This window comes from Salvelinus namaycush, unplaced genomic scaffold, assembly GCF_016432855.1.
Source record: "Salvelinus namaycush isolate Seneca unplaced genomic scaffold, SaNama_1.0 Scaffold1746, whole genome shotgun sequence".
Lineage (NCBI taxonomy): Eukaryota > Metazoa > Chordata > Actinopteri > Salmoniformes > Salmonidae > Salvelinus > Salvelinus namaycush.
Genome location: NW_024058504.1, coordinates 4,395 through 24,404, shown reverse-complemented (window position 1 = coordinate 24,404; position 20,010 = coordinate 4,395). Strand labels below are relative to the sequence as shown.

The window sequence follows — 20,010 nt, the reverse complement described above, 5'->3', positions numbered from 1 at the left end:
GCGTTTAGTCATTGGATCAGAATGGCTGAAGTTTAGAGAGAAAAAGCATGAAGAACTGAAGAAATAACACATGGTGGCAAACCTCAAAGCAGCCAGAGAGGCCAGTCTGATCCAGTAACGCTGTGTTACTGTAACTCCACATGTTTATCTGGTTAGTATCTGGTTAGCTGTGTGTTAACCAGGCTGGATGCTACCAGGACATCTGTAGAGTTGTGCTGTGCGTTTTTCTTTTAGAATGGTTTCACTCCGCTCCACATCGCCTGCAAGAAGAACAGAATCAAAGTGATGGAACTGCTGCTGAAACACGGAGCGTCCATACAGGCAGTGACCGAGGTAGGAACTGAAACACGGAGCGTCCATACAGGCAGTGACCGAGGTAGGAACTGAAACACGGAGCGTCTATACAGGCAGTGACCGAGGTAGGAACTGAAACACAGAGCGTCCATATAGGCAGTGACCGAGGTAGGAACTGAAACACGGAGCGTCCATACAGGCAGTGACCGAGGTAGGAACTGAAACACGGAGTGTCTATACAGGCAGTGACCGAGGTAGGAACTGAAACACGGAGCGTCCATACAGGCAGTGACCGAGGTAGGAACTGAAACACGGAGTGTCTATACAGGCAGTGACCGAGGTAGGAACTGAAACACGGAGCGTCTATACAGGCAGTGACCGAGGTAGGAACTGAATCACGGAGCGTCCATACAGACAGTGACCGAGGTAGGAACTGAAACATGGAGCGTCCATACAGACAGTGACCGAGGTAGCAACTGAAACATGGAGCGTCCATACAGGTAGTGACCGAGGTAGGAACTGAAACATGGAGCGTCCATACAGGTAGTGACCGAGGTAGGAACTGAAACACGGAGCGTCCATACAGGCAGTGACCGAGGTAGAAATTGAAACACGGAGCGTCCATACAGGCTGTGACCGAGGTAGGAACTGAAACCTGGAGCGTCCATACAGGCAGTGACCGAGGTAGGAGCTGAATCACCGAGCGTCCATACAGGCAGTGACCGAGGTAGGAACTGAAACACAGAGCATCCATACAGACAGTGACCGAGGTAGGAACTGAATCACGGAGCGTCCACACAGGCAGTGACCGAGGTAGGAACTGAAACATGGAGCGTTCATACAGGTAGTGACCGAGGTAGGAACTGAAACACGGAGCGTCCATACAGGTAGTGACCGAGGTAGGAACTGAATCACGGAGCGTCCATACAGGTAGTGGCCGAGGTAGGAACTGAAACCCGGAGCGTCCATACAGGTAGTGACCGAGGTAGGAACTGAAACACGGAGCGTCCATACAGGCAGTGACCGATGTAGGAACTGAAACACGGAGCGTCCAGTGACCGAGGTAGGAACTGAAACACGGAGTGTCCATACAGGTAGTGACCGAGGTAGGAACTGAAACACGGAACGTCCATACAGGCAGTGGCCGAGGTAGGAACTGAAACATGGAGCGTCCATACAGGCAGTGACCGAGGTATGAACTGAAACACGGAGCGTCCATACAGGCATGGACCGAGGTAGGAACTGAAACACGGAGCGTCCTTACAGGCAGTGACCGAGGTAGGAGCTGAAACACGGAGCGTCCTTACAGGCAGTGACCGAGGTAGGAACTGAAACACGGAGCGTCCTTACAGGCAGTGACCGAGGTAGGAACTGAAACACGGAGCGTCCTTACAGGCAGTGACCGAGGTAGGAACTGAAACACGGAGCGTCCATACAGGCAGTGACCGAGGTAGGAACTGAAACACGGAGCGTCCTTACAGGCAGTGACCGAGGTAGGAACTGAAACACGGAGCGTCCTTACAGGCAGTGACCGAGGTAGGAACTGAAACACGGAGCGTCCTTACAGGCAGTGACCGAGGTAGGAACTGAAACACGGAGCGTCCATACAGGCAGTGACCGAGGTAGGAACTGAAACACGGAGCGTCCTTACAGGCAGTGACCGAGGTAGGAACTGAAACACGGAGTGTCCATACAGGTAGTGACCGAGGTAGGAATTGAAACATGGAGCGTCCATACAGGCAGTGACCGAGGTAGGATCTGAATCATGGAGTGTCCATACAGGTAGTGACCGAGGTAGGAACTGAAACATGGAGCGTCCATACAGACAGTGACCGAGGTAGGAACTTCAGAAGACCTACAGAGGAACACCTAACTAACTTTTCAAAAACTACAGAAGAACTACAGAGGAGCTACTAACTAACACGTTGTCTTCTGACTGACTGTGTCTCTCTGTTCAACCATTTTATAATGGATCTCTGTTCTGTGGTTCTGTGGTGTTTGTCTTTGTTAGGTGGACATGGACACTACGTTCTGTGGTGTTTGTCTTTGTTAGGTGGACATGGACACTACGTTCTGTGGTGTTTGTCTTTGTTAGGTGGACATGGACACTAAGTTCTGGTCATTGGAGTTGTTTGCTACAGACTGTTTGAAGTGGTTTTGAAGTGAACATACGTATCTGAGTTAGCTGAGGTTAGGAGTTTTAACTGGACAGGACACATGTTGCTGACAGGGGCTTGAGGAGGAAGGCTTGGTGAGGAAGGCTTGGCGCTGGTTAGAGGGGCTCTGGTATCTGTTTATACCAGAAAAGGGCCAGATAACTTCTGTTGTGAGCTAGGGGCTGGGGGCTACGCACTCGGTGAACTGCCTACAACTTTAAAGAGGACTATCTCTGTCTCTGTTCCAGTTGAGTCTCTTGTTCCTAGAATAACTCTGTGTCTCTGTTACAGTCGGGTCTCACTCCGATCCATGTGGCGGCTTTCATGGGACACGATAACATCGTCACTCAGCTGACGAATCACGGAGCTTCGCCAAACACAACTAATGTGGTGAGTCACAGAATACACTCTCTCCCTCTCTCTCTAGCTCCATTTCTCCCCCTCTCACTCTCTCTCTATCTCGCTCTCACTCTCTCTCTCTCTCTCTTTCTCTCTCTAGCTCCATCCCCCCCCCCCCTCTCTCTCATATCATAGTATTTGAAAGAAACTATGTGATAATTTCAAAGAAAGTTGGGGAAAGCATTCCATATAGATTTTAGAACATTAGCCTGTGTGTTTGATAGAACCCTGGTACCTAACCTGTGTGTTTGATAGAACCCTGGTACCTAACCTGTGTGTTTGATAGAACCCTGGTACCTAACCTGTGTGTTTGATAGAACCCTGGTACCTAACCTGTATGTTTGATAGAACCCTGGTACCTAACCTGTGTGTTTGATAGAACCCTGGTACCTAACCTGTGTGTTTGATAGAACCCTGGTACCTAACCTGTGTGTTTGATAGAACCCTGGTACCTAACCTGTGTGTTTGATAGAACCCTGGTACCTAACCTGTGTGTTTGATAGAACCCTGGTACCTAACCTGTGTGTTTGATAGAACCCTGGTACCTAACCTGTATGTTTGATAGAACCCTGGTACCTAACCTGTGTGTTTGATAGAACCCTGGTACCTAACCTGTGTGTTTGTGAAGTAACATGTGTAACCTGTGTGTTTGATAGAACCCTGGTACCTAACCTGTATGTTTGATAGAACCCTGGTACCTAACCTGTGTGTTTGATAGAACCCTGGTACCTAACCTGTGTGTTTGATAGAACCCTGGTACCTAACCTGTGTGTTTGATAGAACCCTGGTACCTAACCTGTGTGTTTGATAGAACCCTGGTACCTAACCTGTGTGTTTGATAGAACCCTGGTACCTAACCTGTGTGTTTGATAGAACCCTGGTACCTAACCTGTATGTTTGATAGAACCCTGGTACCTAACCTGTGTGTTTGATAGAACCCTGGTACCTGTGTGTTTGTGAAGTAACATGTGTAACCTGTGTGTTTGATAGAACCCTGGTACCTAACCTGTATGTTTGTGAAGTAACATTTGTAACCTGTGTGTTTGATAGAACCCTGGTACCTAACCTGTATGTTTGATAGAACCCTGGTACCTAACCTGTGTGTTTGTGAAGTAACATTTGTAACCTGTGTGTTTGATAGAACCCTGGTACCTAACCTGTGTGTTTGATAGAACCCTGGTACCTGTGTGTTTGTGAAGTAACATGTGTATCTCTGTGTTCCAGAGGGGAGAAACGGCGCTCCACATGGCAGCGAGGGCCGGCCAGGCTAACGTGGTCAAATACCTGGTTCAGAGCGGAGCCAGAGTGGAGGTCAAGGCCAAGGTAGGACTGGAGAAATACCCATACTGACTGGAGAGATACCCCATACTGACTGGAGAGATACCCCATACTGACTGGAGAGATACCCCATACTGACTGGAGAGATACCCCATACTGACTGGAGAAATACCCCATACTGACTGGAGAGATACCCCATACTGACTGGAGAGATACCCCATACTGACTGGAGAAATACCCCATACTGACTGGAGAGATACCCCATACTGACTGGAGAGATACCCCATACTGACTGGAGAGATACCCCATACTGACTGGAGAAATACCCATACTGACTGGAGAAATACCCATACTGACTGGAGAGATACCCCATACTGACTGGAGAGATACCCCATACTGACTGGAGAGATACCCCATACTGACTGGAGAAATACCCCATACTGACTGGAGAGATACCCCATACTGACTGGAGAGATACCCCATACTGACTGGAGAGATACCCCATACTGACTGGAGAGATACCCCATACTGACTGGAGAAATACCCCATACTGACTGGAGAGATACCCCATACTGACTGGAGAGATACCCCATACTGACTGGAGAGATACCCCATACTGACTGGAGAGATACCCCATACTGACTGGAGAGATACCCCATACTGACTGGAGAAATACCCCATACTGACTGGAGAGATACCCCATACTGACTGGAGAGAATCCCCAATACTGACTGGAGAGAATCCCCCATACTGACTGGAGAGAATCCCCCCATACTGACTGGAGAGAATCCCCAATACTGACTGGAGAGAATCCCCCCATACTGACTGGAGAGAATCCCCCCATACTGACTGAAGAGAATCCCCCCATACTGACTGGAGAAATCCCCCATACTGACTGGAGAAATACCCCATACTGAATGGAGAGATACCCCATACTGACTGGAGAGAATCCCCAATACTGACTGGAGAGAATCCCCCCATACTGACTGGAGAGAATCCCCAATACTGACTGGAGAGAATCCCCCCATACTGACTGGAGAGATACCCATACTGACTGGAGAGAATCCCCCATACTGACTGGAGAGAATCCCCCATACTGACTGGAGAGAATCCCCAATACTGACTGGAGAGAATCCCCCATACTGACTGGAGAGAATCCCCCATACTGACTGGAGAATTACCCCATACTGACTGAAGAGAATCCCCCAATACTGACTGGAGAGAATCCCCCCATACTGACTGGAGAGAATCCCCCCATACTGACTGGAGAATTACCCCATACTGACTGAAGAGAATCCCCCCATACTGACTGGAGAAATACCCCATACTGACTGGAGAGATACCCATACTGACTGGAGAAATACCCCATACTGACTGGAGAGATACCCCATACTGACTGGAGAGAATCCCCAATACTGACTGGAGAGAATCCCCCCATACTGACTGGAGAGAATCCCCCCATACTGACTGGAGAGAATCCCCCCATACTGACTGGAGAATTACCCCATACTGACTGAAGAGAATCCCCCCATACTGACTGGAGAAATACCCCATACTGACTGGAGAGAATCCCCCATACTGACTGGAGAGATACCCCATACTGACTGGAGAAATACCCCTTACTGACTGGAGAAATACCCATACTGACTGGAGAAATACCCCATACTGACTGGAGAGATACCCCATACTGACTGGAGAGATACCCCATACTGACTGGAGAGAATCCCCAATACTGACTGGAGAGAATCCCCCCATACTGACTGGAGAGAATCCCCCCATACTGACTGGAGAATTACCCATACTGACTGAAGAGAATCCCCCCCATACTGACTGGAGAAATACCCCATACTGACTGGAGAGAATCCCCCCATACTGACTGGAGAGAATCCCCCCATACTGACTGGAGAATTACCCCATACTGACTGAAGAGAATCCCCCCATACTGACTGGAGAAATACCCCATACTGACTGGAGAAATACCCCATACTGACTGGAGAGAATCCCCAATACTGACTGGAGAGAATCCCCCATACTGACTGGAGAGAATCCCCCATACTGACTGGAGAATTACCCCATACTGACTGAAGAGAATCCCCCAATACTGACTGGAGAGAATCCCCCCATACTGACTGGAGAGAATCCCCCCATACTGACTGGAGAATTACCCCATACTGACTGAAGAGAATCCCCCCATACTGACTGGAGAAATACCCCATACTGACTGGAGAGATACCCATACTGACTGGAGAAATACCCCATACTGACTGGAGAGATACCCCATACTGACTGGAGAGAATCCCCAATACTGACTGGAGAGAATCCCCCATACTGACTGGAGAGATACCCCATACTGACTGGAGAAATACCCATACTGACTGGAGAGATACCCCATACTGACTGGAGAGATACCCCATACTGACTGGAGAGAATCCCCCCATACTGACTGGAGAAATACCCCATACTGACTGGAGAGAATCCCCCATACTGACTGGAGAGATACCCCATACTGACTGAAGAAATACCCCATACTGACTGGAGAAATACCCATACTGACTGGAGAAATACCCCATACTGACTGGAGAGATACCCCATACTGACTGGAGAGATACCCCATACTGACTGGAGAGAATCCCCTCATACGGACTGGAGAAATACCCCATACTGACTGGAGAAATACCCATACTGACTGGAGAAATACCCCATACTGACTGGAGAGAATCCCCTCATACTGACTGGAGAAATACCCCATACTGACTGTAGAGATACCCCATACTGACTGGATAGAATCCCCCCATACTGACTGGATAGAATCCCCCCATACTGACTGGAGAAATACCCCATACTGACTGGAGAGAATCCCCCATACTGACTGGAGAGAATCCCCCCATACTGACTGGAGAGAATCCCCCATACTGACTGGAGAGAATCCCCCATACTGACTGGAGAGAATCCCCCATACTGACTGGAGAGAATCCCCAATACTGACTGGAGAGAATCCCCCCATACTGACTGGAAAGAATCCCCCCATACTGACTGGAGAGAATCCCCCATACTGACTGGATAGAATCCCCCATACTGACTGGATAGAATCCCCCCATACTGACTGGAGAGAATCCCCCATACTGACTGGAGAGAATCCCCCATACTGACTGGAGAGAATCCCCCATACTGACTGGAGAGAATCCCCCCATACTGACTGGAGAGAATCCCTCCATACTGACTGGAGAGAATCCCCCCATACTGACTGGAGAGAATCCCCCCATACTGACTGGAGAGAATCCCCACATACTGACTGGAGAATCCCCCCATACTGACTGGAAAGAATCCCCTCATACTGACTGGAGAGAATCCCCCATACTGTATGGAGAGAATCCCCCATACTGACTGGAGAGAATCCCCCATACTGACTGGAGAGAATCCCCCATATTGACTGGAGAGAATCCCCCATACTGACTGGAGAGAATCCCCCATAGTGACTGGAGAGAATCCCCCCATATTGACTGGAGAGAATCCCCCCATATTGACTGGAGAGAATCCCCCCATACTGACTGGAAAGAATCCCCCATACTGACTGGAGAATTACCCCATACTGACTGGAGAGAATCCCCCATACTGACTGGAGAGAATCCCCCATACTGACTGGAGAGAATCCCCCATACTGACTGGAGAGAATCCCCCATACTGACTGGAGAGAATCCCCCCATACTGACTGGAGAGTATCCCCAATACTGACTGTAGAGAATCCCCCCATACTGACTGGAGAGAATCCCCCATACTGACTGGAGAGAATCCCCCATACTGACTGGAGAGAATCCCCCATACTGACTGGAGAGAATCCCCCCATACTGACTGGAGAGAATCCCCCATACTGACTGGAGAGAATCCCCCCATACTGACTGGAGAGAATCCCCCCATACTGACTGGAGAGAATCCCCCATACTGACTGGAGAGAATCCCCAATACTGACTGGAGAGAATCCCCCCATACTGACTGGAGAGAATCCCCCAATACTGACTGGAGAGAATCCCCCATACTGACTGGAGAGAATCCCCCATACTGACTGGAGAGAATCCCCCCATACTGACTGGAGAGAATCCCCATACTGACTGGAGATAATCCCCCATACTGACTGAAGAGAATCCCCATACTGACTGGAGAGAATCCCCCATACTGACTGGAGAGAATCCCCCCATACTGACTGGAGAGAATCCCCCATTCTGACTGGAGAGAATCCCCCATACTGACTGGAGAGAATCCCCATACTGACTGGAGATAATCCCCCATACTGACTGGAGATAATCCCCCCATACTGACTGGAGAGAATCCCCCATACTGACCTGAGATAATCCCCCCATACTGACTGTAGAGAATCCCCCCATACTGACTGGAGAGAATCCCCCATACTGACTGGAGAGAATCCCCCATACTGACTGGAGAGAATCCCCCATACTGACTGGAGAGAATCCCCCATACTGACTGGAGAGAATCCTCAATACTGACTGGAGAGAATCCCCCATACTGACTGGAGAGAATCCCCCATACTGACTGGAGAGAATCCCCCATACTGACTGGAGAGAATCCCCCCATACTGACTGGAGAGAATCCCCCCATACTGACTGGAGAGATTCCCCCCATACTGACTGGAGAGAATCCCCCATACTGACTGGAGAGAATCCCCCATACTGACTGGAGAGAATCCCCAATACTGACTGGAGAGAATCCCCCCATACTGACTGGAGAGAATCCCCAATACTGACTGGAGAGAATCCCCCATACTGACTGGAGAGAATCCCCCATACTGACTGGAGAGAATCCTCCATACTGACTGGAGAGAATCCTCCATACTGACTGGAGAGAATCCCCCCCATACTGACTGGAGAGAATCCCCCCATACTGACTGGAGAGGATCCCCCCATACTGACTGGAGAGAATCCCCCATACTGACTGGAGAGAATCCTCCATACTGATTGGAGAGAATCCCCCCATACTGACTGGAGAGAATCCCCCCATACTGACTGGAGAGAATCCCCCAATACTGACTGGAGAGAATCCCCCCATACTGACTGGAGAGAATCCCCCATACTGACTGGAGAGAATCCCCCCTACTGACTGGAGAGAATCCCCCATACTGACTGGAGAGAATCCCCCCATACTGACTGGAGAGAATCTCCCATACTGACTGGAGAGAATCCCCCCATACTGACTGGAGAGATCCCCCATACTGACTGGAGAGAATCCCCCCATACTGACTGGAGAGAATCCCCCATACTGACTGGAGAGAATCCCCCATACTGACTGGAGAGAATCCCCAATACTGACTGGAGAGAATCCCCCATACTGACTGGAGAGCGCGAGAATCCCCTATACTGCTGTAGAGAATCCCCTCCATACTGACTGAGAGACATCCCCCATACTGACTGTGGAGAGATCCCCCAGACTGACTGAGAAATCCCCCCAATTCGACTGAGGAATCCCCCCCATACTGACTGGTAGAATCCCCCATACTGAACCTGAGAGAATCCCCCTCTACCTCGCAGAATCCTTGACTGGAGAGAAATCCCCCCTACTTGACTGGAGAGAATCCGCCCCATACTGATGGATGATCCCACCATACTACTGGGAGAATGCCCCCATACTGACTGGAGAGATCCCCCATACTGACTGGGGAGAACCCACTGATTAGGTCCACCCTACAGAGACCGGCTGGCCTGACTGGATTCCCCTGATGAAAAATCTCCCCTAACACTGAATCCATTGACTGAGAGAATCCCCCATCTGACTGGAAGATAATCCCCCCCATACTACAAATCCCATGATGACGCGAGAATCCCCCCTAACTGACTGGAAGAATCCCCCCATACTTGACTGGAGAGAATCCCCCATACTGACTGAGAGATCCCCATACTGACTGGAGAGAATCCCCCCAACTGACTTGGAGAGAATCCCCCCATAACGCTGAGAGAATCCCCCATACTGACTGAGAGAATCCCCCATACTGACTGGAGAGAATCCCCCATACTGACGGAGAGAATCCCCCCATACTGACTGAGCATAGAAATCCCCCATACTGAGCTGGAGAGAATCCCCCATACTGACGAGGAGAGATCCCCCATACTGACTTGAGAGAATCCCCCATACTGACTGGAGAGAAAGCCTCCATACTGACTGGAGAGATCCCCCATACTGACTGGGAGAGAATCCCCCCCCATACTGGACTGGAGAGAATCCGCCCCATAACTGCTGGTCCATACGATCGAACCCCCATACTGACTGGAGAGAATCCCCCACAACTGACTGAGAGATCCCCCCCATACTGACTGGAAGAGAATCCCCTCCTGATGAGAGAATCCCCCAACTGATGGAGAAATCCCCCCTACTGACTGGAGAGAATCCCCCCTATGACTGTAGAGAATCCCCCCATACTGACTGGAGAGAATCCTCCATACTGACTGGAGACGAATCCCCAAACGCCAAGAATCCATCTGACTGGAGAGGATCCCCCATACTGACTGATCCCACTGGACGGGAAGATCCCCCATACTGATGGAGACATCCCCCATACTGACTGGAAGAGAATCCCCCCATACTGACTGAGCGAAGTCCCCCATACTGACTGGACGCGAATCCCCCCCATACTTACTGGAGAAGATCCCTCCCCATACGATGGGAAAACCCCATACTGATGAGACTCCCCTATGACGTGATGAGGAATCCCCCATACTGCTGGAGAGAATCACCCCTACGCTTACCCCATACTGACTTAGAAATCATGTGAAACCATATCTGGAATATCATTGTGGGATCCATGACTGGAGAACCCATATGATGAGGATCCCCCATAATGATGAAATCCCATATGCTAGCAAGAATCCCCAACTGCTGAAGCATCTCATACGACTAGTAATCCCCCCTACTGACGAGTCCCCGTGATGGAGAATCTCTGTGAAAATCCTCTGTGTCCCTCGATGAGAGTTCCCATTGACCTGGAATTCCCCCTATGTTAGAAATCCCCATATGACGTAGGAACCCCCCTAGTAAGTGATCCATAAAATGGGGGACTTTGAATATTCCATGTACTATAAGTTGGTGTAGCTCTGGCATTCCTTTCGGACCTTGCAACACTGTATAGATTTCTATTTTTTGTGTTGATTGCTTTTTTTCATGTGTTGTGTTTGTGTTCCCACCGCTTGTGCTTTATCTTGCCAGTTGCGTTGTTAAAAATAAAATGAGGTCATTCTATTGGTGGAGTTTTATATTTTAAATGAAGGTATGTCTTATTGGTTGAGTTATATTAAAATGTTCTATTGGGGAGATAAATAAAAGGTATTCTTATTGGTGGAGTTTATTACATTAAAACGAGGTATTCTTTTTGGTGGAGTTATTTACATTTAACAGGTATTGTTATCTGGTGGACTTGGAACAGGTTTGGGAGTTATTCACATTACAGATTAGTATTGTTATTGTGGAGTTATTACATTAAAATGAGTATTGTTATGTGGGTGGCGTTATTTACATTAAAATGAGGTATCTTATTGTGGGTTATTACATTAAAATGATGGTATATTTTGATTGGTGGAGTTATTTACCCATTAAATGAGGGTATTCTTATTGGTGAGTTATTACATTAAAACAAGGTATTCTTTTAGGGTGGGTTATACATTAAACGAGGTATTCTTTTGTGGAGTGTTATTACATTAAAATGAGGTATTCTTATTGGTGGAGTTATTATATTTAAATTAGGTATTCTTATTGGTGGAGTTATTACATTAAAATGAGGTATTCTTATTGGTGGAGTTATTATATTTAAATTAGGTATTCTTATTGGTGGAGTTATTACATTAAAACGAGGTATTCTTTTTGGTGGAGTTATTATATTTTAATGAGGTATTCTTATTGGTGGAGTTATTACATTAAAACGAGGTATTCTTATTGGTGGAGTTATTATATTTTAATGAGGTATTCTTATTGGTGGAGTTTACATTAAAACGAGGTATTCTTTTTGGTGGAGTTATTATATTTTAATGAGGTATTCTTATTGGTGGAGTTATTACATTAAAACGAGGTATTCTTATTGGTGGAGTTATTATATTTTAATGAGGTATTCTTATTGGTGGAGTTTACATTAAAACGAGGTATTCTTATTGGTGGAGTTATTACATTAAAATGAGGTATTCTTATTGGTGGAGTTATTATATTTAAATTAGGTATTCTTATTGGTGGAGTTATTACATTAAAATGAGGTATTCTTATTGGTGGAGTTATTATACTTTAAAAATTAGGTATTCTTATTGGTGGAGTTATTACATTATAATAAGGTATTCTTATTGGTGGAGTTATTACATTAAAACAAGGTATTCTTATTGGTGGAGTTATTACATTAAAACGAGGTATTCTTATTGGTGGAGTTATTACATTAAAACAAGGTATTCTTATTGGTGGAGTTATTACATTAAAACGAGGTATTCTTATTGGTGGAGTTATTATATTTAAATGAGGTATTGTTATTGGTGGAGTTATTATATTTAAATGAGGTATTGTTATTGGTGGAGTTATTACATTATAATAAGGTATTCTTATTGGTGGAGTTATTACATTAAAACAAGGTATTCTTATTGGTGGAGTTATTATATTTAAACGAGGTATTCTTATTGGTGGAGTTATTATATTTAAATGAGGTATTGTTATTGGTGGAGTTATTATATTTAAATGAGGTATTCTTATTGGTGGAGTTATTACATTATAATAAGGTATTCTTATTGGTGGAGTTATTACATTAAAACAAGGTATTCTTATTGGTGGAGTTATTATATTTTAACGAGGTATTCTTATTGGTGGAGTTATTATATTTAAATGAGGTATTGTTATTGGTGGAGTTATTATATTTAAATGAGGTATTCTTATTGGTGGAGTTATTATATTTAAATTAGGTATTCTTATTGGTGGAGTTATTATATTTTAATGAGGTATTCTTAGGCATGTGGAGTATTTACAGTTGGATTACTATGAATACTGTGAATTGTTGTCACAGTTGACCTTAAGAAAAATGTTTTTTGGTGGTCTGTTGAAGTGTCTTTGCTCATGTTTGTCTTCTGTCTGTCCTCTAACCCGGTCCTCTGTCCCTGTCTCCAGGACAACCAGACCCCGCTCCACATCTCCAGTCGTCTGGGGAAGCCTGACATCGTGCTGTATCTGCTGCAGAATGGGGCGTGTCCTGACGCCACTACCACCTCTGGCTACACCCCCCTACACCTGGCTGCCAAAGAGGGACACAGAGACGTCACCTCAGTCCTCCTTGACCAGGGGGCTTCTTCAGACATCACTACCAAGGTACACACTAAACCCTACACACTAAACCCTACACACTACACTCTACACACAACACACTACACCCTTTATCCTACACACTACATACTATACACTTTACACTACACCCTAAACACTTTACACTACACCCTTCACCCTACACCCTAAACACTTTACACTACACACTTTACACTACACCCTTCACCCTACACCCTAAACACTTTACACTACACCCTAAACACTTTACACTACTAATCCAGCCCTACCCAACTAGCTTTAACCTACATTTAACACATACCTACACCTACAAACACTTCACCCTACACACTTTACACTACACCCGACACAGTTCACCCTGGTGCGCCATTTACACTACACTAAACCCTACCTACCCACTACAACCTACCCTCAACGATCACTAAGCACCGCTACACATTTTCACCCTACACACTTTCCACTACGAAGTTAACCTAAACTTTACCGTACAACACCGACACAGTTTCACCCATACGCGACTTTACACTACACGAATCACGCCACTTACCTCACCCTACCACTTTAACACTACACCCACTACACATACCTAGCTACCCACCTAGCTATCTGAATATACTAACTATTGTGATATGTGGTTGTCCCACCTAGCTATCTGAATATACTAACTACTGTGATATGTGGTTGTCCCACCTACTACTGAAAGAATAAATCTAACTACTGTAGGTTGTGGTTGTCCTCACCCCTAGCTATCCCCCCTGAATATACTAACTACTGTGATATGTGGCTGTCCCCTAGCTATCCGAATATACTAACTACTGTGATATTTGGGGGGGGTGGGTTGTCTCACCTACTTATCTGAATATACTAACTACTGTGATATGTGGGTTGTCTCACCTAGCTATCTTGATATACTACTACTGTGATATGTGGCTGTCCACCAGCTATCTGAATATCTAACTACTGTGATATGTGGCTGTCCCCACCTAGCTACCTGAATATACTAACTACTGTGATTATGTGTTTGTCCCTCCTAGCTTCCTGAATATACTAACTACTGTGATATTGGTTGTCCCACCTAGCTATCTGAATATACTAACTACTGTAATATGTGTTTGCTCACCTAGCTATCTTGAATATACTAACTACTGTGATATGTGGTTGTCCCCCTAGCTAGTCTGAAGTATACTAACTACTGTAATAATGTGGTGTCTTCACCTAGCTATCTGATATACTAACTACCCTGTGATAGTTGGTTGTCCACCTAGCTATCTGAATATACATAAACATACTTAATATGTGGTTGTCCCACCTAGCTATCTGAATTACTCACTACTGAGCATATGTGGTTTGTCCCCACCTAGCTTCTGAATATACTAAAACTACTGTGATATTGTGGTTGTCTCACCTGCTATCTGAATAACTAACTAACCTGTGATATGTGGTATGTCCCACCTAGCTATGCTGAATAACTTAACTACTGTGATATGTGGTTGTCCACCTACTATCTGAATATATAAACTAGTGTGAATGTGGTTGTCCCACCTAGCTTCTGAATATACTACTAGTGTGTAATATGTGGTATGTCCCCACCTAGCTATCTGATATACACTACTGTGATCTTTGGTTGTCCCCCCCTACCTAGCTATTGAATATCTAACTACTGTGGATATGTGGCTGTCCCACCTAGCTGATCTGAATATACTAAACTACTGTGAATGTGGTTGTCCCACCTAGCTATCTGAATATCTAACTACTGTGATATGTGGTTGTCGCCACCTAGCTATCTGAATATACTACTACTGTGATATTTGTCCCACCTACGTACTGAATATACTAACTACTGTGACTATGTGGCTGTCCACCTAGCATCTGAATATAACTAACTACTGTGAGTAATGTGGTTGTCCCACCTAGCTATCTGATATATCTAACTAATGTGATATGTGGTTGTTCCCACCTATCTATCCTGATATACTAACTACTGTGTAATGTTGGTTGTCCCCACCTACTATCTGAATCTAACTAACTACTGTGATATGTGGACTGTCCCACCTAGCTATCTGAATTACTAAGCTACTGTGATATGTTGGCTGTCCCCACCTAGCTAATCTGAATATACTAACATACTGTAATATGTGGGTGTCCCAGCACTGAAGCTATCTGTGATATGTGCATACTACTGAAACTACTCGTGTGATATTTGGCGTCCAACCTAGCTATCTGAAATACACTACTATATGCTGCACCTAGTCGATATTCTTGTGATATGCTGTCCACCATAGCTATCTGAATATACTAACTACTGCTATATGTGGCTGTCCCACCTGCTACCTGAATAACTATACGTGTGATATTGCGCTGCACCTGCATCTGAATATACTAACTCTGTATATGTGGCTTTCCCACCTAGCCTACCTGACTATACTAACTACTTGTGATATGTGTGTTGTCCTCAACCTAGCTATCTGAATATACTACTACTGTGATGTGTGTTTGTCCCCCCACTGCTATCTGAATATACTACTACTGTGATATGTGGTTGTCCCACCTAGCTCTCTGAATATACCTAACTCTGTGATATGTGGGTTTCCACCCTAGCTATCTGAACTACTAACTACTGTAATATGTGGTTGCACCCACCTACTATCTGATATTTACTAACTACTTTGATATGTGGTTGTCTTCCACCTTATCTATCTGAATAACTAACTTGTGAATATGTGTTGTCCCCACCTAGCTATCTGAATATACTAACTACACTGTATATGTGGTTGTCCTCACCTGCTATCTGTAAATATACAACTCTGTGATATGTGGTTGTCCCACCTAACTCTGAAATATACTAACCTACTGTGTATAATATGTGGTTGTCCCACCTAGCTACTTGAATATACTAACTCTGTATATGTGTTTTGTCCCACCTAGCTATCTTAATATACTAACGTACTGTATATGTGGTTGTCCCCCACCTAGCTATCGCAATCATACTAACTACTGTATATCTGTGGTTGTCCCACCTAGCTATCTGAATATACTAACTACTGTATATGTGGTTGTCCTCACCTAGCTATCTGATACTACTAAGCTACTTGTGCATCTGTGTTGTTGTCCCCAGCCTCAAGGGCCCTATCTGAATATCTACTACTGTAATATGTGTTGTTCCACCCACCTAGCTCTGAATATACTAACTACTTGTGATATGTGGGTTGTCCCCTAGCCTATACCTATTGTTTGGTGCTACTACTGAATATACTAACTACTGTCGATATGTGGTTGTCCCCCTAGCTATTCTGAATATACTAACTACTGTCATATGTGGTTTGTCCCACCTAGCTATCTGAATATACTACTACTGTAATATGTGGTTAGTCCCACCTAGACTATCTGAAAGACTATACTGTAATGGTGTTGTCCCACCTAGCTATCTGAATTACTAACTAACGGTATAGTGGTTGTCCCACCTAGCTATCTGAATATACTACATATACTGTTATGTGGTTGTCCACCTAGCTATCTGAATATACTAACACTACTGTGATTGTTGGTTGTCACACCTAGCTGCTCTGATATACTAACTACTGTGAATTAGTGGTTGTCCCACCAGCTATCTGAAATTACTAACTACTGTGATATGGTGGTTGTTCCCACCTAGCTAGCTGAATATAACTAACTACTGTAATATGTTGTTGTCCCACCTAGCTATCTGAATATCTAAACTGTATGGGTCCCTGTATCGATACTAATTGTGATTGTGGTGTCCACCTAGCTATCTGAAGTATACTACTACTGTATATGTGGTTGTCCCACCTAGTTCGTATCTGATATACTAACTACTGTAATATGTGGTTGTCTCACCTAGCTATCTGAATATCTAACTACTTCGATCTGTGGTTGTCCCACCTATCTATCTGAATTACTAACTACTCTGATATGTGGTTGTCTCACCTAGCATCTGAATATACTAACTACTGTGATATATTGGTTTGTCCCACCTAGCTATCTAATATCTAACTACTTGATTGTGGTGTCCCCCTAGCATCTGAATTACTACGTACTGTGATATGTTGGTTGTTCCCACCTAGTCTATCTGAATAGCACTACTAACTGTGATATGTGGCTGTTCCCCTAGCTATCTGAATATACGAACTACTGTGATATACGTTTGGTTGTCTCACCTAGCATCTAGAATAGACTACTACTGTTTATGTAGGTTGTCTCACCTAGCTATCTGAATATCCTACTACTGTGATATGTGGTTGTCCCCCCTAGCTTATCTGAAATATACTACTAACTGTGATAATGGTTGTCCCCCACCTTATCTATCTGAATAATACTAACTACTGTGATATGTGGTTTGTCTCACCTAGCTATCTGATATACTAACTACTGAATATGTGGTTGTCCCACCTAGCTATTTGAATATACTAACACTGTGATATGTGTTGTCTCACCCAGCTATCTGAATATACTAACTACTGTAATATGTGGTTGTCACACCTAGCTATCTGAATACTAACTACTGTGATATTGGTTGTCTCACTAGCTATCGCAATATACTAACTACTGTAATATGTGGTTGGTCGCCATCTAGCTATCTGAATTACTAACTATGTAATAATGTGGTTGTCCCACCTAGCTAATCTGATATACTAACTACTGTGATTATGGTGGTTGTCTCACCTAGCTATCTGAATCTACTAACTACTGTATTATGTGTTGTCTCACCTAGCTATCTGAATACTAACTACTGGGATATGTGGTTGTCCACCACCAGCTTATCTGAATATACTAACTTCTGTGATATGTGTTTGTCCCACCTAGCTATGTGAATCATAGACTAACTGTGATATGTGGTTGTCCTCAACTAGCTATCTGCAGAATGAATATACTACTACTGTAATATGGTGGTTGTCTCAACCTAGCTATCTAATATACTAACTACGATAATATGTTGGTGTTCCCCTAGCTATCTGAATATACTAACTACTGTGATATGTGGTTGTCCCACCTAGCTATCTGAATATACTAACTACTGTGATATGTGGTTGTCCCACCTAGCTATCTGAATATACTAACTACTGTGATATGTGGTTGTCCCACCTAGCTATCTGAAGATGAAAGCACTAACTGTAAGGCACTCTGGATAAGAGCGTCTGCTAAATGACTAACATGTAATGATCTATGATGATGTGATGCTGTGAGTGTTGTTGTGGCTCATTGCTGTCTACTCCTCTCTTCTCTCATCTCCTTTCCTCTCTTATCTCATCTCTCCTCTCCTCACTCCCCTCATCTGCATCATCTCCTACCTGTCTCCTCCTTTCTCCTTTCCTTTCCTCTCCTCCTCTTCTCTCCTTTCCTCTCCTCTCCTTGCCTCTCCTCTCTCTTCCTCTCCTCTCCTTTCCTTTCCTCTCCTTTCCTCTCCTCTCCTCTTCTCCTGTCCTCTCTCCTCTCCTCTCCTCTCCCCTCCTCCTCTCCTCTCCTCTCCCTGATCCTCTCCTCCTCTCCTCTCCTCTCCTCCTCTCCTCTCCTCTCCTCTCCCTCCCCTCTCCTCTCCCTCCTCTCCTCTCCTCTCCCCTCCTTTCCTCTCCTCTCCGTCTCTTCCTCTCTCCTTCCTCTCCTCTTCTCCCTCTCCCCCCTTCTTTTTCTCTCCCTTCTTCCTCTCCTTCTCCATCTCCTCCTCCTTCCTCTCCTCTCCTCCTTCCTCCTCTTCTCCTTCCCTCTCTCCTCTTTTCTCTCTCCTCTCCTCTCCTCTCCTCATCCTCTCCTCTCCTCTCCTCTCCTCTCCTCTCGCTTTCCCGCTCCTTTCCTCTCCTCTCCTCTCCTCTCTTCCTCTCTCTTCCTCTCCTCTCCTCTCCTCTCCTCTCCTCGCCTATCCTCTCTCTCTCCTCTCCCTCTCCTCTCCTCTCCTCTCCTCTCCTCTCTCCTCTCCTCCTCTTCCTTACCTCCGTCCTCTCCTCGTCCTCGTCTCTCACTCTCCTCCTCTCCTTTACTCTCCTCTCCTCTCTCTCCTCTCCTCTCCTCTCCTCTCCTCTCCTCTCCTCTCCTGTCCTCTCCTGTCCTCTCCTCCTCTCCTCTCCTCTCCTCTCTCCTCTCCTCCCCTCTTCCAGAAGGGCTTCACTCCCCTCCATGTTGCAGCTAAGTATGGGAAGATAGAAGTGGCCAACCTTCTGCTGCAGAGACACACTGCGCCTGATGCAGCTGGGAAGGTACTGTAGTCACCATGGAAACAGGGATGAGCTAGCCTGGTCGTCAGTAGTACAGCCCACTGATAGTAACGTGGCCCTTTATGACATACAGCACAGATAGTTCTCCCTGATGTCATATGAGTTATTCTCCTATTGGTTCATTATACTGTAACTACAGGTCAGTATTCTAGCAGTGCTACTAACCAGGTTTCCACCCAACCTTTTTATTAGAGTACAGTACATGTCAGATGAAACAATGGCACGACAGGCCTGATGGAAACAGATCATTTGTCAGTAAATGTATTATTTGAGAAATGCCAATGAAAATGCCTTTTATGTGCAAATATTGATTAAATAACCATCATGTTGTGTGGTCCTCCTACTACGACTCTGGCTTG

At 45.5% G+C, this 20,010-nt stretch overlaps 1 protein-coding gene across 1 annotated transcript in view; it reads left to right on the top strand.

The window, feature by feature from the left end:
• LOC120037527 (ankyrin-3-like) overlaps positions 1-19,633 on the top strand; it is a gene marked incomplete at both ends in the record, with an annotated part of 44,795 nt that extends 25,162 nt beyond the window's left edge. Inside the window, 5 exons of the mRNA XM_038983559.1 lie at positions 235-333; positions 2,742-2,840; positions 4,074-4,172; positions 13,257-13,454; positions 19,535-19,633. Of these exons, the coding sequence (XP_038839487.1) occupies positions 235-333; positions 2,742-2,840; positions 4,074-4,172; positions 13,257-13,454; positions 19,535-19,633 (594 nt within the window). The remainder of the gene's footprint in view (positions 1-234; positions 334-2,741; positions 2,841-4,073; positions 4,173-13,256; positions 13,455-19,534) is intronic.
• Between the last annotated feature and the right edge of the window lie 377 nt (positions 19,634-20,010).